Source organism: Ovis aries, chromosome 6, assembly GCF_016772045.2.
Source record: "Ovis aries strain OAR_USU_Benz2616 breed Rambouillet chromosome 6, ARS-UI_Ramb_v3.0, whole genome shotgun sequence".
Lineage (NCBI taxonomy): Eukaryota > Metazoa > Chordata > Mammalia > Artiodactyla > Bovidae > Ovis > Ovis aries.
Genome location: NC_056059.1, coordinates 98,224,542 through 98,246,056, shown reverse-complemented (window position 1 = coordinate 98,246,056; position 21,515 = coordinate 98,224,542). Strand labels below are relative to the sequence as shown.

The 21,515-nt window shown below is 43.5% G+C and overlaps 1 protein-coding gene across 1 annotated transcript in view; it reads left to right on the top strand.

The window, feature by feature from the left end:
• The window catches only part of SCD5 (stearoyl-CoA desaturase 5), a 171,876-nt gene that overhangs the window by 98,817 nt on the left and 51,544 nt on the right, over window positions 1-21,515 (top strand). The window contains 1 exon segment of the mRNA NM_001112815.1: window positions 2,153-2,283. Coding sequence (NP_001106286.1) covers window positions 2,153-2,283 — 131 coding nt within the window.

Here is a 21,515-nt window from a genome sequence, read left to right as displayed (position 1 = left end):
CCCAGATGGAAATTCAGCCAGAAAATAGAGTAAAGAGGAGACATGGGGGAAACCAGTCCAGTGACTGGCCCCTCCTCTATTGTCCAGAACGGCCTTTTATACCTTTTTTTTGTACATAGAGATTAATGGATAATATAAAATTATGTAGCATCAGCAGCCCTGACTCTTACCGAGACCAGGCTTTTTCTCTGCATACTTAGTTGTATACACAAGTCTTAGGTGATTTACATCATCTTCTGGCCAGAAGGCCAATTAACATTTTACGGCCCTTTTCTGATAAAGATTTGTCAACCAGAAGACTTATTTGTGTTGTTCTTCCCAAAGTCTGGTGCCACTGTCAGAAAGCACTAAATAAAGTTACATTCTTACATACCAAAGATACAAGAGTGCAGTGATATATAACAAAGAAAAATAATTAACTCAAAAGTCTAGTGTTGCTAACATCAAAACTACTATATTCCTATTTCTATATCCCAATTACATTAATTAATATCCTTCAGGTGCCTAAAAGATAAAAAATATGGAGGCCTGGTAGCAGTCATTGACTCAACAGTGAAACCCATCACCAGTATAATTTTTAGCTCTTTAGAAAAGGCTCTGTATCTTTAAGATGCTTTAAGCTTTGTGCCTCTCATGGTTGGGGGGCTGTAAACAACTCACAAGTTGCCAAAAGTCCAGGGGAACCTGTTAGGCAAGTTAGAGAGCCATCAGAGGGGGTTAAGCCAAGACATTCTTTTTATATGTAGGAGACTGAAGCCCTAAATTAACTTTTTCCAGAGAATGTCAGAAGAGTGGAAGCACAGTAAAGCAGGCAGACTCTGGTTTTTTTGGGGGGTTAGATGCAGCAGCAGTAGCAGCTCAGGCAGAGGACCCCTTAAGACCTGACTCACCTTGCCCATCAGGTCTCTCCGCATGACCTTGTCATGGGTGGGATCTCCCGTGCCGGCTCCCGGCAGATACATACACCCCAGTGTTCACTGCATCACTGTTTACAATAACTAGGATGTGGAAGCAACCTAAATGTCCATTAACAGAGGAATGGATAAAGATGTGGTACCTATATACAATACAGTATTACTCAGCCACAAAAAAGACCAAAATAATGTGTTTTGCAGCAACATGGATAGAACTAGAGATTCTTAAACTGACTGAAGTAAGTCAAACAGAAAAAGACAAATATCATATGGTATCACTTATATATGAAATCTAAAAAAAAAAAAAAGGCTATGAGTAAACCTATCTATAAACCCAAAATAGAGTTACAGATATAGAAAATAAACTTATGGTTACTGAGGGGTAAGCAGAGTTGGGGGGGGGGGTAAATTGGAAGATTGGGATTGACACATACACACTTCTATAAATAAACTAGACAACTAGTAAGGACCTCCTGTATACCACAGAAACTCTATGCAATACTCTGTAATGGCCTATGTGGGGAAAGAATCTAAAAAAGAGTCGATCTATATATTTCCATAACAGATGCACTTTCTATATACCTAAAACTAACACAACACTATAAATTAATTATATCCCAATGAAATTTTTAACAAATAAGTAGATCCCCACCTGGCCATCTCTACCAGCCCTGTCATAGTGATGGTGATGGTATAAGTGAGGAGTGCTAGAAGACAAATCTCAGCTGTCCTTGATATCAGTTTTAGTCTCATTCTTACTGGCCCTGAGCCAGACTTCATTGCTTTTAGGTCTGGCCTGAGTTCCTTCAAACCATTTAGAAGAGCCCTGAAAATGGGCACTGCCATTTAAAAGAGTCATCCTGGCATAGGTGCCAATTAAGAAGCAAGATTAGAGATCTATTTCAACTCCACCAAGAGTGGACACGTAAGAATTACAAATGAACACTAATAGGGCTGTGATTTTGTATCAAGACTGGCAAGAAATAGATTCCTTTGACATAGAAAAAATGGATGTTCCAAGGTCCCAGTTTCTTAAGCAAAGTTCTCTCTATGTCTCTCTCATACCGGAAAGCTAAAAACCAATAAAAGAAGCCTGCCTTTTCCAAAGTTATTGATTCTTCACACTGCATATGCTTCTGACACCATTCCACATGGATCCCTGTTCAGAAGAGAGAAAAGCTACAGGAAGGTTAAAAGCTCCGACACCTGCTGACTCTCTCCCTGCTTGTGTCTTGCAGCCTATTTCTGCTTCCTCCTGACTGCTCTGGGTGTGACAGCTGGTGCCCATCGTTTGTGGAGCCACAGGTCCTACAAGGCCAAGCTGCCCCTGAGGATATTTCTGGCTGCTGCCAACTCCATGGCTTTCCAGGTGGGAATGGAGGGTCCTCACTCTCAGGGACTCAGCGCGGACGGCAGTGTGGGCGGAGACACAGACACGCTTCCTGTACAGTGGACATCCTCCACACCCATTTTAGGCCCAGGCACTCTCTGCCTGTGTCAAGTTTTTATCTTCTTGTGGCTTTTGATACTGTAAAATGTTCCCTGGGGGTTTTAAGCCCCAAGGCATGCTAAACTACAGAGGAGGAAAGGCAATTCCTTCATCCAGAGTCCATGCTGTAAACATGACCCTGAAACCCTCAATATCTGTCTGGCTCTAATGAGGGTCAGGTTCTGTGCTGAGTGTGATATATGCATATTGCCTTTGATCCTCACCATAACCCCACGAGCTACGTGTGATGCATGTCCCCATTTTACAGATGAGGAAACTAAGGCTTCCTGCTGTTAAAGAACTTTCCTAATTATATGGCTAAAAAATGGTACATCTGGATAGGCCAATGCAAGTCTAACTCCAAAGTCGTTGCTCCTACAACACATATTCTTGAGGTCATGCTTTAGATTTGTGGTGAAAGGTCTGTTACTCAGCGTGGATTAGGAAGACTCAAGATTTCATTCTTACTCTGATGGTTGCTGGGCTTCCTTGGTGCTCAGATGGTAAAGAATCCACCTGCAATGCAGGAGACCTGGGTTTGATCCCTGGGTTGGGAAAAGTCCCTGGAGAAGAGAATGGCTACCCACTCCAGTATTCTTGCCTGGAGAATTCCATAGACAGAGGAGCCTGACAGGCTGCAGTCCATGGGGTTGCAAAAGAGTCAGAAACGACTGAGTGACTTCCACTCCACTCTACTCTATTCCTTATGGTTGCTGGGCTTCCCTGGTGGCTCAGATGGTAAAGAATCTGCCTATAATGCAGGTTCGGGAAGTTGCCTATAATGCAGACCCAGATTCAGGAAGATCCCCCAGAGAAGGAAATGGGAACCCATTCCAGTATTCCTGCCTGGAAAATCCCATAGACAGAGGAGGCTGGCAGATTACAGTCCATGAGGTTGCAAAAGAGTCAGATATGACTGAGCGACTAACACTGACGGTTGCTTGCTTTGATTCATTCATCTCTAGTTTCTTCATCTGTAAATATAAGAATATGACTTCAGTTTCAGAGTCATTATGAAATCATGACACAAATGTAAGAGGGACCATGACTGCACTAGGATTGAGCCATATCCTTGAAGTATTTGGCTTTGTTACCTAGACCATTTCCCACCCCCTTGGGCACTTTCTGAGCTGCTGGAATTTTGTATTGATCATGAATCTCTGTTTTCCCAGTTCCTTATCTGATCCAAATAAGGTGGATGAGAATAACTTGCTTTCAAAATTTCTGCCCATGTTATGAGGACAGATGATTCCAGGTCCTGTGTATTTTCAACCTATTGGGAAGAAATGGTGATTCCCAAAACTACTTTAGGGCCCCGGGAGACAGGTGACCCAGAAGTCTCTCTCTGACCCTCAGATGTGCAGGTCAGGTGGCCACCTGTACAATGGGCATTCTATCCCTACAGGACAGCCTGACCTTGAATATTTCTCTAAGTTGCTCTTGTGTCTTAAGAATTTGTTTCCCAATTCAGGCTTCCTTCCTGTTTGTGCATTCATAAAGCAAAAAGGGTCTAGCACAGTACATCACTTAGGGATCGCAGTTCACGTTATGAATATCTACCGAACAATTCAAGTGCGGTTGGGAATAAGAACCAGCATCCCAGGAGGAAGCTGTTTGCACAGAGGAGTAGCTGGCAGCCTCTCAGTTTTGTGTTCTTTTTGTTCACTGTTGGCAGTGGGAACTATACTGCCCTTCACTTTGAATCCAGCCATCTTAGTTCAGTATTGTGCTTTGTTTACCCTAACAATGAGTTACGATAATTATAATTTAGAAACTCACTGATTTAGGTCTTAGATGCTATTCAGGACTTAACTCAGTAATTTTCATTTATTTTGTTCAAGCAATTTATTATTTTTAGCCTTCAACTACATGAAGCCTTCAAGCCTTCATGTAGTTATAAAGCACCTCTATTACTGGAATGTTTTCCAACATAAATAACTTGAAGTTGAGAGCCTAAACCTCTTTTTCCAAATGAAACTTGGAAAACTTGTATGTAACTTAGTTTTTAAAAACTTAAGTTTCCTTAACAAAACATCACATAGAGAACATCACACTGTGATTTTAAATTCTACTTTTTGAAGAGAAAATATATTGTCGAAGGAAGTATCCAGGTCATTGAATAATTCTTGGCTTTGCCATTTGCTAGGTGTAGGCTTTGGTTCACGTCTCTGTTCCTTCATCTGCAAAAGGTGAGTTGGGGAGTGTAATGATATTTACCTCACACAGTTATTGGGAGAATGAAATAATGAATAATAAGTGCCTAGTTAATAGTAGCACTCAGTGAATACTGTTCCTGCCTTCTTTTTGAGAATTGGCAACCATCTTACTCATTTCTGTATTTTAGTACCTATCACACAGAAAATACTCAGTGACTGTTAAATGAAATAATAGATGAGGGTAAAAGAGGAGAGTGAAAAAGCTGGCTTAAAACTCAACATTCAAAAACCTTAAGATCATGGCATCCAGTCCCATCACTTCATGGCAAATAGAAGGGGAAAAGTGGAAGCAAGGACAGATTTTATTTTATTGGGCTCCAAAATCGCTGAAGATTGTGACTGCAGCCATGAAATTAAAAAATGCTTGCTCCTTAAAAGCAAAGCTATGACAAACCTAGACAGCATATTAAAAAGCAGAGACATCATTTTACTGACAAAGGCCATATAGTCAAAGCTATGGTTTTTCCAATAGTCATGTACAGATATGAGACTTGGACCATAAAGCAGGCTGAGCACCGAAGAATTGATGTTTTTGAACTGTGGTGCTAGAGAAGACTCTTGAGAGTCCCTTGGACAGCACGATGGTCAAACCAGTCAATTCTAAAGGAAATCAGTCCTGAATATTCATTGGAAAGATTGATGCTGAAGCTGAAACTCCAGTACTTTGGCCACCTCATGCGAAGAGCCGACCCTGATGCTGGGAAAGATTGAGGGCAGGAGGAGAAGGGGGTGACAGAGGATGAGGTGGTTGGATGGCATCACTAATTCAATGGACATGAATTTGGGCGAACTCCAGGAGACAGTGAAAGACAGGGAATCCTGGCATGCTGCAGTCCATGGGGTTGCAGAGTCAGACACGACTTAGCAACTGAACAGCAACAACAACAAAGTACTTTTAGAAATCTTCAAATGTGAACTATGCATGCTTCTTCCAGGCCCGCATCTGTAGTGGATTTCTTCATTAATTTAGCACATACTTACTGGGCACCCGCTATGTGGCAGGCACTGAACTAGGCACACTGGCTACAGTGATTTGCAAACATAGTTACAAACCTTGCCTTTATGTAGGCTTCCAGCTAATGAGATGTTTCCCAGTGGAAATGTAGGTGCTTTTGGCGTCTGCAGTTTTGTAACAATGGCACTTCGACTTAGATGAGCTTCCATAAGATCAGCAAAGGGCCAGGTTCTATATAATGCCTGAGTCAGAGGAAAGAATGCAGTTGATTCAGGCCACTTAATCTTAGGAAGAGAACCACCTGGGAAAGTAGCAAAGTGTGTAACAAAGTAACAAAGTGCTGTGACTGCCAGTCTAGGGCACTGACCTACAACTTTAACTTAGAGCGGTATCATTGATTCAGTTTCCCTTTGATGTCCCCTTGCATTTTAAAAGATCCTTTCAAAGGTTCTCTTCTGCTTTTTTCCATAAGAATAGTCATGCCTTTGGCCAAAACAGACAAGTCATGCCATGGTTATCTCTGTTTGAGGATCAACAGGGCTTTTGCTAGATGCTGCTAAGATCTTGATCATCAAGAACAATCTTAAAAATATGACTGAAATGTTCGAAACTTCTTTTTCTCTTTCTTCTGCAGAGGACCTGTGTATAGGGGAGAGGGCAGTAGTGGGAAAGCTGAGTCTGAAAAGATGATGATGGGCAAGGAATGCCAGATAAGGAGCTGTAATAATCCTCTGTCCCGTCCATACCCTTGCATTCAGCAAAGACCCCATGAATTCCTCTCTGGCTTGTTCTCCTTCCTTCGGTTCAGTTGCTCAGTCATTTCCGACTGATTTGATCTCCTTGCAGCCCAAGGGACTCTCCTTCCTTACCAGTAGGATATAAGTCACTCAAAAGGTTGCTTGTGAACTTTTAAATAATTTTCTCGTCATCTATGAACCTGGGTGAGGGATTCCTGCCATCCAGTGGTCTCCAAGAGTTTGGTTTTCACAGAGTACCCACAACTTTGGATTTGGGCTGTCGTGTTCATGCACACACACCCCTGCTGGCTGCAGCTGGGTCTGTGGTGACCTCAGTCCAAGCAAAAGCACCTGTAAATGCTTTAGTCCCCTCCCTTACTGTCCACATTTACTCATCAGACCCTAGTGGAGATGCGCTGGATTTCAGTCTGTAAGGGGACTACAGGGATTTGGCCGAGGTCCTCCTATTTTATGGAAAGATAAAGAGAGGCAGCAGGTATGGGGTTCGATTCCAAACACAATTTTGCCCTGCATACTGTCTCGTTGATGGGCTTCCCTCATATCTCAGTTGGTAAAGAATCTGCCTGCGATGCAGGAGACCCCGGTTTAATTCCTGGGACAGGAAGATCCACTGGAGAAGGGATAGGCCACCCACTCCAGTATTCTTGGGCTTCCCTTGTGGCTCAGCTGGTATAGAATCCACCTGCAATATGAGAGACCTGGGTTTGATCCCTGGGTTGGGAAGATCCCCTGGAGAAGGAAAAGGCTACCCACTCCAGTATTCTGGCCTGGAGAATTCCATGGACTAAGTCAATGGGGGTCGCAAAGAGTCAGACACCACTGAGCGACTTTCACTTTCACTGCCTTGTTGGGGCTTATGCTTTGCCCTTGGATGTAGGGTATTATTTTTTGGTGGGAGCCAACTTTCTCCTGTTGATGGTTGTTTAGCAGTGAGTTGCAGTTTTGGAGTTCTCAAAGAAGGTGAGCGCACATCCTTCTTCTCCATCATTTTGTGTAGGGAAAAGAAAAAAGCTATAGTCAAAGCTGTGGTTTTTCCAGTAGTCATGTTTGGATGTGAGAGTTGGACCATAAAGAAAGCTGGGTGCCAAAGAATGATGCTTTTGAATTGTGATGCTGAAGAGTCCCTTGGACAGCAAAGAGATCAAACCAGTCAATCCTAAAGGAAATCAGTCCTGAATATTCATTGGAAGGACTGTTGCTGAAGCTGAAACTCCAATACTTTGGCCACCTGATTTGAAGAACTGACTCTTTGGAAAAGACCCTGATGCTGGGAAAGATTGAAGGCAGGAAGAGAAGGAGATGACAGAGGATGAGATGGTTGGATGGCATCACCAACTCAATGGACACGAGTTTGAGTAAGCTCCGGAGTTGGTGATGGACAGGAAGCCTGGCCTGCTGCAGTCCATGGGGTCACAAAGCGACTGAACTAAACTGAAAGAATATCCGGGACTTGTTGAAGGTCACAAACTAGTTAGTGGATAGACCAGACTGAAACTTAAGTCTCCTGACCCTTGGTTTACACATGGATGTTCTCTTGTGATGCTCAACAGTGTGACTTGTAAACAACTTTTAGTTGGATCTTGTTCTTTTATCCACCCCAACAGTCCCTGTCTTTTAATTGGTGTCTGTAGACCATTTACACGCAAAGTGATTATTAAGATATGTGAATTAATATCTACCATATTTCTGTTTGCTATTCATTGCCCTTGTTCTTTGTTTCTTTCTTTTGTCTTCGTCATTTTCCTGTCTCCCCTGGTTTTATTTGAACATTTTACAGGGTTCTATTTTCTTTCCTCTCTTGACATGTCGATTATACTTCTTTTCAGATTCTTTTAGTCATTGCTCTAGAGTTTGCAAAATACATTTAAAGGTAATCCAAGTCCACTTTCAGATAACACTGTACCATTTCATGGGACTGCACTAATATTCCCACTTCCTCTCTCTTGTCCCTAATGACATCACTGTCATTCATGTCATACACCCATAAGCTATAATCACCAATTTTATTTTTGCTGTTATTACTGCAAGTCAATTATTGTCTATTAGATCGATTAAGAATAATAAAATTTGAAAGTTTTATTTTACCTTCATTTATTCATTCTCTAATATTCTTTCTTTGTGTAGATCTGAGTTTCCAACCTGTGCCATTTTCCTTCGCTGTGAAGAATTTCTGGCATTTCTTGCCAGGCAGATCTACTGGTGACAAATTTCTTCAATTTTTGTTTGTCTAAGGAAGTCTTTATTTCCCGTTCACTTTTGAGGAATAACTTTCTGAGTACAGAATTCAAGTATGTGGATTTTTCTTTCAACATTTATAATAGTTTACTCCACTTTCTTCTTGCTGATATGTGTCTTAAGAGAAACCCGGTATACCTGGTGCAATTCTTATCCTCACTTCTCTACAGGTGTTTTTTTTCCCTTCACTTTTTGGTTTCTTTCAAGATTTTTGTCTTTTATTTTTTTTCTAGGTGAATATGATACACTCAACATTCAATAGATTTTTTGCTATGTATCCTGCTTGGTGCTTGGTCTCTGAACTTCCTAGATCAGTGGTTGGGTGTCTGTCTTTAATTTTAGAAACATCTCTTTCAGCCATTATTTCCTCACATATTTCTACTGTTGGGTCCTTCTTCTCTCCTGCCCACCCTCTTTTGCTCTTTCCCGCCTTCCCTCCTTTCTTTCCTTCCTTCTCCCTTTGGTATTCCCATCACACCCAACTTACACCTTTTGTAGTTGTCCCACAGTTCTCAGATACTCTATTACAATCTTTTCACATTTCAGTTTGGGGACACTGCCATCGACATGCCTTAAAGATCAGTGATTCTTTCCTTAGCCGTGTCCAGTCTAGTGATGAGCCAATCAAAGACATTCTTCATTTGTTACGGTTTTTCTGACTTCTGTTGGTTTCTTCTCATTCTTTCTTAGACTTCCCATCTCTCTTCTTAAAATATCCATATGTTCTTGTATGTGATTTACTTTTTCTATTAGAGTCCTTAGCACATCAATTGTAATTACTTTAAATAGCCAGTCTGATAGCTCCAACATCTCTCTCATATCTGAGTCTGGTTCTGATGCTTGCTTTTTCTTTTAAAATGATATGTTTTGCTTTTTGACATATTCCATAATTTTTTGTTGAGAACTGGACATGATGTACTGAGTAACAGGGACTGAGGAAATAGGGTTTTAGTGTGAGGTTTTTTGCTTATCCGGCTAGGAATTAGGCTGTGTTACTGTGTGCAGCATCTGTAGTGTTGAAGGTCCAGTGACTTTCTTTTTGTCCCTGCATTCCTGGGTTTTCCTAGAGACTTCTTAAACAGGAGTTAAAGCTTTCGGTTCTTTCAGTTGAACCCCCTGTTGTACAGAATCCTTTGAGGGAACACCTCCTCCATCCCATGATTAGGTCTCACTTTTCCATTGACCTGGAGCTGAGTATTTCCCTCCCCTGCCCCCAGATTAGTCAGGCTTTGGTAAAATCCCAGTTGATTAAGCTCTGCTGAAATAATTTCTCTTAAGAACAGATCTTGCTAAGGGGAACAAAGGGCTCTGTCCTGTATTTCAAAATGTTTACTTTTCTCCTCCTGCTGGAAGAGCAAGGGGATTTTTCTTGGTTGATCATAGCTAGAGGGCTCCTGGAGGGAAGATTCGTGAAAGTGTGGGGGTGCCTGCACTGGGCCCCCTAAGAGTTTTTCACTCTCACGCTCGCCCACACTAAACCTCCAGCAATTCATCAATTACAGCTTAAAGTATTGCTGCCACGCTGCTGCCAGCTGCAGGCTTTTCCTCCTGGCCTCTGCTCCTGCTAGGCTGTGATTCTGTCTGTCCATCTAGGCTGTGATTTTGTCTGTCTGTCTCTCTAGCTTTTGGTGCAGCAGTTTGCCCTGTGACCTCAATTCTCTGACAGATCTAAGAAGACTTGTTGATTTTTCAGTTTACTGGGCTTTTTTCTTTCTTGTTACAAAAGATAAGAGTAAATAACTTCCAAGCTCTTTACATATCAGATCAGAAAGTGGAAGTTGCAGTGTGATTCATAAATATAGTCAAGTGAATCTCAGAGTCATGGGCCATGAACTTTGGCAATTATATAACAACAAAACAAAAACAGTTACTGAGGACTGACTACATACCAGCACTTCATTTAGTATTTTAGCCATCTGACAATACCCGTACAAAGTAGATACTGTTCTTTTCCTCATTTGATAGATGAAAACATTGAATCTTTCCAAGGACATACAGATTTAAATAACAGAAGGGGAATTCGCGTGCAGGCACCTTAACTCTAGAGGTCACCCTGTCACTGCAATGCCCTCATGCCTCTCCCAGCATTCAAGTGTCTATTTATCTTTCATTTGGCAGATACATGTGCCAAACATCATTTCCAGCACTGGAGAAGTAAAGGGCAAGGTCTCTGTTCTCGTGAACATGTATATTCCAGTGGGAGAGACAGCAGATAAACAAGCAGTGAATAAACAAGCTTATTCAGAAAGAGAAGGAATTCTCTAGGCCAGAATACTGGAGTGCCTTTCCCTTCTCCAGGGGATATTTCCAACCCAGGGATCAAACCCAGGTCTCCCCACATTGCAGGCGGATTCTTTACCAGCTGAGCCACAAGGGAAGCCCAACAAGCAAAGAATACACAAGTTTATTTAGAAAGAGAGAAGAGCTGAAGAATTGAAACACAGTGTATGATAAAGAATGCCAGGGAGGGTGACTCCTTTAGAGAGTATGGTTAGAGAGATTGTCACTTAGGGGGTGGCCTGAGAACTGAGACATGATGGAGGGGACAGGTAGGGGAAGAGCATTCCAGATAGAAGGAGGAGTCGGAAGTGGGAAGAAGTATGGCACGTTCAAGGAGGAGCAAGATGGCCCATGTGACTAGGCCACGTGAGTGAGGGAGAAGGTGGTCATAGGAGAGGCCAGAGAGGAGGGCTGGGCCACACCAGTGCAGGGCTCTGCCAGGAGTGGCAAGGAGTTTGGATATTCTTCTAAAAGCCCTAGAGGCCCTTCCCTGTTGGTCCAGTAGCTGAGACTCTGTGCTTCCAATGCAGGGGGCCTGGGTTCAGTCCCTGGTCAGGGAACTTAGATGCTGCATGCCATGTGATGTAGCCAAAAAAATAACATAAAATAAAGCCCCAGGAAGGCACTGCAAGCTTTTAGGCAGTGGGGCGACATGCCTCACACATTTCGACGGCACATACGAGCCTCAGACCGCCGTCATGAGACCCCAAAGATGTACCAGATTCAGGATCGGGGACCCACCCCTAAGGCTGGGTCTCTCTGGGAGACTGCATGTGAGGCAGTGCCCTCGAGGATGGCTTGGGGTGTTGGCAGCAGCATGGAGTGACTGTTGGTTAGAAGGAGAAGAAAACCCCAGAATGTGCCACAGGCTCAAGAATCCCGAAGCTTATGTGGCTCTTGGGTCCTGACTCTCACTGCAGAGCTCCTCTTTCAGGTTCTACCGCCTTCCCTAACAGCTACCCTAAGTTTCAGATGTACAACCTTTCTTCCCTATGGCGGAAACATGTTCTCCTTCTTCTGTTTCGACTGGTGAATGTGGTTGGTTTCCTCCCACCGTGTCAACAGCCAGCGCAGAAGTGGTCCTGACCCCAGTGCCCAGAAAAGACCTCCCGGTATGGTTTCCGAAGATGACTCGCATGCCTGCCTCACACCGTCTCCTTCTTGGAGGGCATCTTGCCCTCCTGGTCACCTCTGGTATCAAGCAGAAATAGGGCTTCCCGGGTGACTCAGTGGTAAAGATTCTGCCTGCCAATACAGGAATAGCAGGAGACGCGGGTTCAATCCCTGCGTCAGGAAGATCCCCTAGAGGAGGAAATGGCAGTTGTTTCTGGTGATATACGGATTCATCAAAGCATTGTTACATACATGCTGCTTTGTGACTCCATCAGGATCGAGAGACACTCCGAGAGATGACGGGGAGGAGGTTGGAGGCAGGAAAGAAGACAAATTCTCCCAAGGCTACTGCATGGGGCTCAGCATTTTCCTTCCTTCTGGTAGGATAAACTACATATTTCCTGCCAAGAAAAATGTACCATTTAAGGTAGAGATTAAGATGGCTCTGCTACTGCTGCTACTGCTAAGTCGCTTCAATCGTGTCTGACTCTGTGCGACCCCATGGACGGCAGCCTACCAGGCTCCTCCGTCCATGGGATTTTCCAGGCAAGAGTACTGGAGTGGGGTGCCATTGCCTTACCCGCCTAAAATGCTTCACCTCCTTCTTTGTTATGGATCTAGGTCAGTGGAAACAGGTGACGTGAGGGAAACCATCTCAAGGGAAGGAAAAGGTAATCGCCTGAGGTGGCCTGAGAAGAGAGAGTAACTGCAGATGGACATGCCAACCAATAAGACTAGTCTGGTCTCTTGTGTTACTCTTCCCAAATATAGCAAGATTTTTTTACAAAATCTTACCCTCTTTGTACTACAGATGTATTCCTAAGCATTTCAAAGTGATCAAACTTTGTAAGCAAATAATGACAGACTTTCAAGGCATACAGAGAGCTTTTATTGAAAGAAACACTTGGTAAAGTTGAGGGGGTTTTTGCAAACAAATAGCCACCAGATTTTTACTGATACATGTGAATTTGGCTCCACACCTCTACTGAAAGATACTTTTAAGATGAATTTCACATGCAGTTCTGTCCATTTGGAATCTGTCTTGAAACATATTTTCAAGCTAAATGTTTCTTCCTCCCTTCTTTTCACACCTTAGATGTTTAAAAGTGCAGAGACAGGGCATCTTAACAGTATTCAGTCCCTACCCTCTCTTCACCTGTCTCCCCACCTCCACTCCCCACTGCCAGTCTCTTCTGAAACCACAAAAGTTTGAAGCTGAGGGACATTAAAAACTAAGTCATATTCCTTTTCTAACAACTGAAAAGCGCTGAGTCGCTCAGTTGTGTCCGACTCTGCAACCCTGTGGATGGTAGTCTGCCAGGCTCCTCTGTCCATGGGGATTCTCCAGGCAAGAATACTGGGGTGGGTTGCCATGTCCTTCAACAACTGAAAAATGAAGGATCAAATATCATACTTAGTTTTGTTTATTTTTTCCACATTGTCTCCAAAAAAATGCTGGTGGGTGTTGAAGGAGACTGTGTCATAGTGCCATTCCCTGACAAGCCATTTCTTTCTGTACCTGCCACCAAGCGTTGGGGCTGAGCCAGCAGGTTGTCACTGCTTATTCTTCATTCCATTGCTCTCCTGCCAGAAGCTCTTCTGTTGCTGCTTTCTAGGTTTCCCAACCCACTGATTATTTTGCATTTTGGATGATTTCTCTCCCAGCTGCCTTCATTTGCATTTTGCCTAAATCAAATCTCATTGTGATAATTTCTCTTCCTATTTCTAACCTCTTTAGATCCATCTGTGTTATTTCTCTGTCCCTCAATGATGTCTGCAGCACCCCCTAATTTGGCACCAGTCAAAAATGTTATTAAATGTGTACGGCTTGTTCCTAGTCATTAATGAAGATGCTAAATAAAGCTAGAGCTAACAGCTACTTTGGAGCCTTCCATTAGCTGCATCCCCCACCCGATCCCCATAGACTCTGAGCTGTTTTTCATCTCTGGTTCTTGTTTATTAAAGTTCAGGCTTTTCAGTCATACTGTTCTAGTTCCTTCTAGTGCCAACCAGAGCTCTTGTCACAGGAATGTTTCAAGGATGCGGTTTTATATGCTTCATTAAGCTCCAGAGGTACAATAGCTACAGAAGTCACTGAATCAAGAATTTTAATTAACAGTAAAATTTATAGTTTCATATGCCGGAGGAAATTTTTCGCCTTTTAAAAACTCTTTTGCAAGGCAAACACATTTGATTACCCTTTATCTTCTCCTATTTATTCTTTAGAGCTTTTTGTGTAAATCTGCTAGTTAATTCTCTTTAAATTTAAAGGTGCATAAACCATTATGTGCTGGTGAAGAACACAGGCTATGAAAATGAAATGGCCCTTGTTATGAGAAACTTATGATCTGCTAGAGCAGGCTAGATTCATGTATAATGAAGAAGGACTCTACCCAGATGATGTGGCATTAAATTGCTTGAAAGTTTCAAACTGACTCTTAGGTCTGCAAAAATAGGAGTCTGGGTTAGGATATTAGGATAAAGCCTAATGCAGAAGGAAAATTTTGAGCTGAAAACTCAAAAGGAGAAAAGGATTTGCATTGGCAAGGAAGAAGGGGAAGATAGGGAAACATTTGAGCAACAATGGCACCCCACTCCAGTACTCTTGCCTGGAAAATCCCATGGACGGAGGAGCCTGGTGGGCTGCCGTCTATGGGGTCGCACAGAGTCGGACATGACTGAAGCGACTTAGCAGCAGCAGCAGCAGCAGCGGCAGAGACAAAGAAGGGCTTCTCAGGTGGTGCTAGTGGTAAAGAACCCGACTTTCAAAGGGAGATGTAAGAGAGGCCGATTTGATCCCTGGGTTGGGCTTCCCTGGTGGCTCAGCTGGTAAAGAATCCGCCTGCAATGTGGGAGACCTGGGTTCGATCCCTGGGTTAGGAAGATCCCCTGGAGAAGGTAAAGGCTACCCAGTCCAGTATTCTTGCCTGGAGAATTCCATGGGCTTGTCCATGGGATTGAAAAGAGTTGGGCACAACTGAGCGACTTTCACTTCACTCACTTTGGGAAGATCCCCTGGAGGAGGGCATGGCAACGCACTCTAGTATTCTTGCCTGGAAAAATCCCATGGACTGAGGAGCCTGGCAGGCTGCCGACCATAGGGTCACACAGAGGCAGACATGACAGAAGTGACTTAACACAGCATAGCACTGAGAGAGAGAAATGATTGTGACATACTGCGTCGAGTCCCTGAGTAGTAGAACATCGGTCTGATTGAAGAAAAAACTGGGGTGGCGCATTGCAGATATACGGCATCTCTCACCGCACTGTACGGCACCTCTCACCGCACTGTACGGCACCTCTCACCGCACTGTACGGCACCTCTCACCGGACGTGTCTGAGGCATCTTAAAGCCAGTGTGCCTTGAATCAAAATTGTTACTCCATCTTCTCCCCGAAACTACTTCTCTCCCAGTTTTGCCCGTCAGAAATCTGGATGCCTTCCATGATTTCTCTAGCTCCCTAATCATCCCTTACCCAATATTTTAGCCCATCTCTTTAGGTTCTGCTGCACAGTTGTATCTTGCATCTGCGTGCTTCTCATGTGTGCCACTCTAGTCTCAGCCTGGACTACTGCAAAAACCCCACACACGTGTCTTCCTCCTCCAGCAGTTGCCCTTCTCCATACCACAGCCACACAGAACTTACTGAAAATGAAACCACTCTCTAACAAGAAAAGAAAATCTTTGAGTGACTCAGTGGTGCCTTTGAAGTGAAATCCAACCTTGTTATCCTGACATAGATAGCCAGGTACGGTCAGGCTATTACATACCAGTGCTTTTTCCACCACACGTGGGTGCACTTCAATAAAATTCTAATACTAACCACTCGCATTGGCTTCAGATACACAAGGAAAGACACCACTTTGCTGACAAAGGTCCGTCTAGTCAAAGCTATGGTTTTTCCAGTAGTCACATCCGGATGTGAGAGTTGGACCTTAAAGAAGACTGAGCACCAAAGAGTTGATGCTTTTGAATTGTGGTGCTGGAGAAGACTCTTGAGAGTCCCTTGAACAGCAAGGGGATCAAACCAGTCAATCCTAAAAAAATCAATCCTGAGTATTCATTGGAAGGACTGGTGCTAAAATTGAAACTCCAACACTTTGGCCACCTGATGCAAAGAGCTGACTCATTGAAAAAGACCCTGATGCTGGGAAAGATTGCGGGCAGGAAAAGAAGCAGAAGCAGAGGATGAGATGGTTCGATGGCATCACTGACTCAATGGACATGAGTTTAAGCAAACTCCGGGAGATAGTGAAGGACAGGGAAGCCTGATGCACTGCAGTCCGTGGGGTCACAAAGGGTCAGACACGACTTATTGACTTAGTCAAAAGACAACACAAGGGAAAGCCCCAGTCTTCCATATGGGTGCCCCTACTTCATATGCCAGCCACAAGCCGGGGTCTCCAGTCCCCTCATACCTACAGATTCAGGGATTCCCACAAATCCCTCTGGTTTAATAATTTGCTAGAACAACTCACAGAACTAGAAGAGTGCTATACTTACTCTTACAGTTTTGTTATAAAGAGTGGAATAGACACACAGTAGGAGGTCTGAGAGGATTCCTCACGCAGAGCTTCCTCACCTCTCCCCATGGAGTCAGGGGCCTCACTTTGCCTGCCTGTCTGTGGGTTCACCAGCCAGGGAGTTCCTCTGAACCTCAGCATCCAGAGCTTTTACTGGAGTTTCATTACAAAGGCTTGGTTGATTAAATCATTGGCCATGTTACCGAGCTCCATCTCCAGTCCCCTTCTCCTCCCAAAGTGCCAGCACTCTAATCATATGCTTGATCTTTCTGGTGACTAGCCCCAATCCTGAAGCTATCCAGTGGTCCGTACTGAGTCATCTAATTAATGCAGTAAAGTCACTTCTATCATTTAGGAAACCCCAACAGATCCTGAAGCTCTCTGCCAGCAACCGCTGGGGACAGGTATATCTTTATTATATCACAATACTTCTCAGATCTCATCTAGCACCACTCTTACACCCCACCCACCAGACATGCTGGACTTCTCTTAACTCCTGGACTGTGCCAACTCCTTTCCTCTCCCTGAGATAATTCCTTCTTCCCTGTTGCATTCCTGCCTATCTCCCCCAGCCTAAGAATATATGTCCAGTGCAATGGACATGAACTTGGGCAAACTTTGGGAGATGGTGAGGGACAGGGAGGCCCGGCAAGCTGCAGTCCATGGGGTCGCAAAGAGTCAGACGCCACTGGGCAACTGAACAACAACAACAAGATTATCTGATTAGAAAGCCTTTGCCTGTCTCAATGTCATCCTTTTATCTCCCCATACTTATCTGCTTCATGGGACTAATTCCAAACTGAAATGATTTATGTTTATGCCTCTATAAAATGTAAACTCCTTGATGACATAGCCTTGATTGTCTTGTTCCTTCTTTATCTTCTAGCACATACCAACATTCAGTAAATATTTATCAAACTAAAGAAAGTGGGAAAGATAATAATCAGGCCAGTTGAAGCTATTTGATTGCTAAGAAGAAGAAATGTTTAGGCTTGATGAGAACAGTGATATGGTGAAGTTGTCAAATCAGAAGCAAGAGAATGATAGATATTTGGGGAAAAAGAGTATGTCAAGTGTAATCACAGTTTATCAAATGCATTGTGGAGGGAAAGGACTAGAGGCAGGAGGCCCTTCCAGGAGTCCAGGTAAACTGATGGAAGTCTGAACAAGCGTGGTGGAGTAGGAACGGAATGAAAGGGGGAAACTGAGAGTTTTAAGAAAGATGCGCTTGACATTCTTTCTTTTTAGGTTTAACTTTTTATTTTGAAATAATTTCAAACTGACAAAAAAGTTGCAAAAACATTATGAAGGACTCCTGTGTACCTTCACCCAGATCCACTCATTGTTCACATATTGCTTCATTTGCTTTATTATTCTCTTTCTTTCTTTGTATGCGTGTAGAGTATGCATTCTTCTGTGTTATTTTCTTCATGAATCCTTTGCAAGTAAGCTATCAACTCCATGCCTCTTCATCCCCAAATACTTCAGTGTGCATTTCCTAATGGGAAAGACATTTCACAGTAACACAATGCTTGCACCAACACCAGGGAATTTAATGTTGATACAGTACTGTATCCAGGGTCCTAGCCCAGGAACCAGCTCAAGATCCTACATAACAGTGAGTTGACCTGTCCCTTTAGTCCCTTTCATTTGGAATAGTTCCTTGGTCTTTGAAGTTAGACATTTTTGAAGTATGCAGACCGTTTATTTTGCAGAATACTCATTTTTGGTTTGCTCAAGTTTCCTCATAGCTTCACTCAGATTGGGCATTTAGGACAGGAATGCTACATTAATAATCTTGTGTCCTAGCATCAGACAAGAGGCCCATGATACCACTTTGTCATATTATTGGTGGTATGAACGTAAATCGCTTAGCTAAGGTAGTGTCCACCCTGTTTCTCCACAGTAAGATTACTATGTTTCCATTGGTAATCAATGAGTAATTTATGCTGAGATCCTATGAGCTGATGTAATATGTTTTTTATTTTAATCAACCTTTTGATTTTAGTAATTTTAGCACACCTTGGTGAGTCTTGCCTGAATCGGTTATTGCCAAGGCACCTGCAAAACGGTGATTTTTCTAGCTCCATTATTTTTTCTACATTTGTTGGTTGACATTTTACTTCTTATTTATTCATTGTGGGTTCATGGGTTCTTATTTTATTAATCCATTCCTGTTAGTATTCATCGTAACGCACCCAAATCATTCATCAGAGGACCCGAGTTTGTTCAGTGGGAGCACTGGAGATGGACTCCTGTGTCCTTTTGACAGGTCCCCATCATGTTTTGGAGCAATTCCTTACTTTTCTCATGTAACAAAATGTACCAAGTTCTTCTTGTGCTTTTCCTGCCTTCGTCCTGGCACCAGCCATTACACCGAAGAGTTCTGATTCCTTTTCAGTGGGGAATGGTATTTAAAAACCAAGATCTGGGAGTGAGGTGTATCTGTGGTGACTGGACTGTCTTTGTTTCCCAGGTCCTTTCTTCCCTGAAATTTTGACTCATTGAGTGAGAGAGATCTAGGTTAGGAGACTAAGCAATGGTCACCTCACAGACCAAAATCATCCAAAACCCAAACTGGAAATGATTCACAGAAGGCAAACTAGTCTACCAAGGTGCTGGTGCTAAGTCTGACTCTTTGCGACCACATGGACTGTAGCCCGCCAGGTTTCTCTGTCCATGGGATTCTCTAGCCAAGAGTACTGGAGTGGGTTGCCATGCCCTCCTCCAGGGGATCTTCCCAACACAGGGATCAAACCCACGTCTCTTATGTCTCCTTGTTGGCAGGAGAGTTCTTTACCATTGAGCTACCAGAGAAGTCTACCAAGAGGACTACCTAAGCCATCTTAAAAATGTGTCTTAAAAATATGTCTTACACAAATATATTCTTTGTGTAAGAATTTAAGTACTGGCGGAATAAAAGAAAACATGAATCACCCCTGCAGTCTTTAAGTTTTGTCAGCAAACACTTTCTAAATGCTAAAACTGGTTTTTCAACGTTTGCCCAGCTCCTAAAACTTCCCCAGGCTTAGCACTACATGAGGGCCAGACAGCAGGTGGGGACTTGTTCTGTTGAAGCTGCAATTTGCCAGGTGGTGAAGGCTGATGCCAGGCCTTCCTGGGGACTTTCTGGGCCCTTCTTACAGATTGTCAGTGTTATCTGGAGGGAAATCAATACTGACCCAGTATCAACTGTGGGGAAAGCACCGAATGTTCTTCACTGTTTGAATAGCGCAGTGTTGTTGTCATCTGAACTGGGGGAGATGAGATTCAGACTTGGAGACTGAGATAAAGTCTGTTTCGAATGGGTCTTAGGGTCCTTGAAGAGTGGAGGCAACAGCGTCTTTCCCTCTTTGATAAAATGACTCCTTTCTCAGATAGGATGCCATTACTCACAAGACTCACACACATACACACACTCTAAAACTTGCCTGTTCAAAGCTGACATGGTCCTAGTTTCTTTTTCACTGCTGACTGGAGACAAAGGTGTATTACGAATACAAGTTGGAATTACCTGGGGGTGTGTTTTGAGACCACCTGGTAAATGTTCCCTTTAGGAATTGTAAGCAGCCGCACGCTTGAATTAGGGGACAGAACAGCCACACGGGTGTCTGGTCAGAAGCAAGCATCTGTTTGCAGTTCATTTAGGGGAAAGGCAGCCAGTGATGCCAGTGATGCCAGTCTCAGCAGGGAACTCTGCTCAATGTTATGTGGCAGCCTGGGTGGCAGGGGTGGTGGAGTTTGGGGGAGAATGGACACGTGTATGTGCATGGCTGAGTCCCTTTGCTGTCCACCTGAAACTATCACACTGTTAATCGACTGTACTCCAATACAAAATGAAAAGTTAAAAAAATGATTCTGGTCTTAGATCTGCTGACTGGGACAAGCTCAATGCCATTCGCACTTGGTCTTCATCTCCCAGAGCAAATGAGGCGGGCCTTAAAAGACAGGTTCCCCTACTGCCATTTGGGGGATTAGACTCAAGAATTTATTTTCAATATAAAAGGAGGTTGGGAGAAAAGTAGTTCTTATAGAGCTGCTGCAGCTAAGTCACTTCAGTCGTGTCCGACTCTGTGAGACCCGATAGATGGCAGCCTACCAGGCTTCCCCGTCCCTGGGGTTCTCCAGGCAAGAACACTGGAGTGGGTTGCCATTTCCTTCTCCAATGCATGAAAGTGAAAAGTCCAAGTGAAGTCGCCCAGTCGTGTCTGACTCCTAGCGACCCCATGGACTGCAGCCTACCAGGCTCCTCAGCAGATTCTTTCTAATCTGCATCAGTGGAGCTTTTGAGATTGATTACCTTTGCTCAAGTTCCAGAGAACACGCAAAGGCTGACTGAGTTTATGGAGAAATATTACCACAGGATCAATTTCAGTTTCTACAGTCTCAGCAGGGACCCAGTTAGGGATATTATCTCTGATGGAGAGTGAAGTAATAAAGGTACAGGACCCAGGGTGAGTTTCAGCGAGGGCACTGTCACTGTACTTCAGTTGGGATTGGTTGATTAGTGCTCATAAGAGATGGAAGAAGGGTGATATAAAGATCTATCTCTGACTGCCTTACTAGATGAATATTACTGCCTCATCATTTTCTCCTAACACGGGGCTGGTGGCAGAAGCTGATTGTTTCGATTCAGGTATATAGAAACTTAAAAATAATTTGTTACCCTCATATTACAGACGAAAAACTTGATTATTTTAAAAATGTAACAAACAACGAAAAAAATTAAGTCATCCACTGCCCCACTTCCTAGGGAGAACAGCTGTAAACAGATTGACATATACTTTAACATTTTTTCTATGCTTAAATACATATTTTTATCAAGAATCCATTCATTCCTGTGTTCCTGCTCAGTCGTGTCTGACTCTTTGCGACCCTATGGACTGTAGCCCACCAGGCTCCTCTGTCCATGGGATTCTCTAGGCAAGAACACTGGAGTGGGTCACCATTTCCTGCTCCAGGGGATCTTCCTGACTCGGGGGCCAAACCCGTGTCTCCCGCGTCTCCTGCATTCGTAGGTGGATTCTTTAC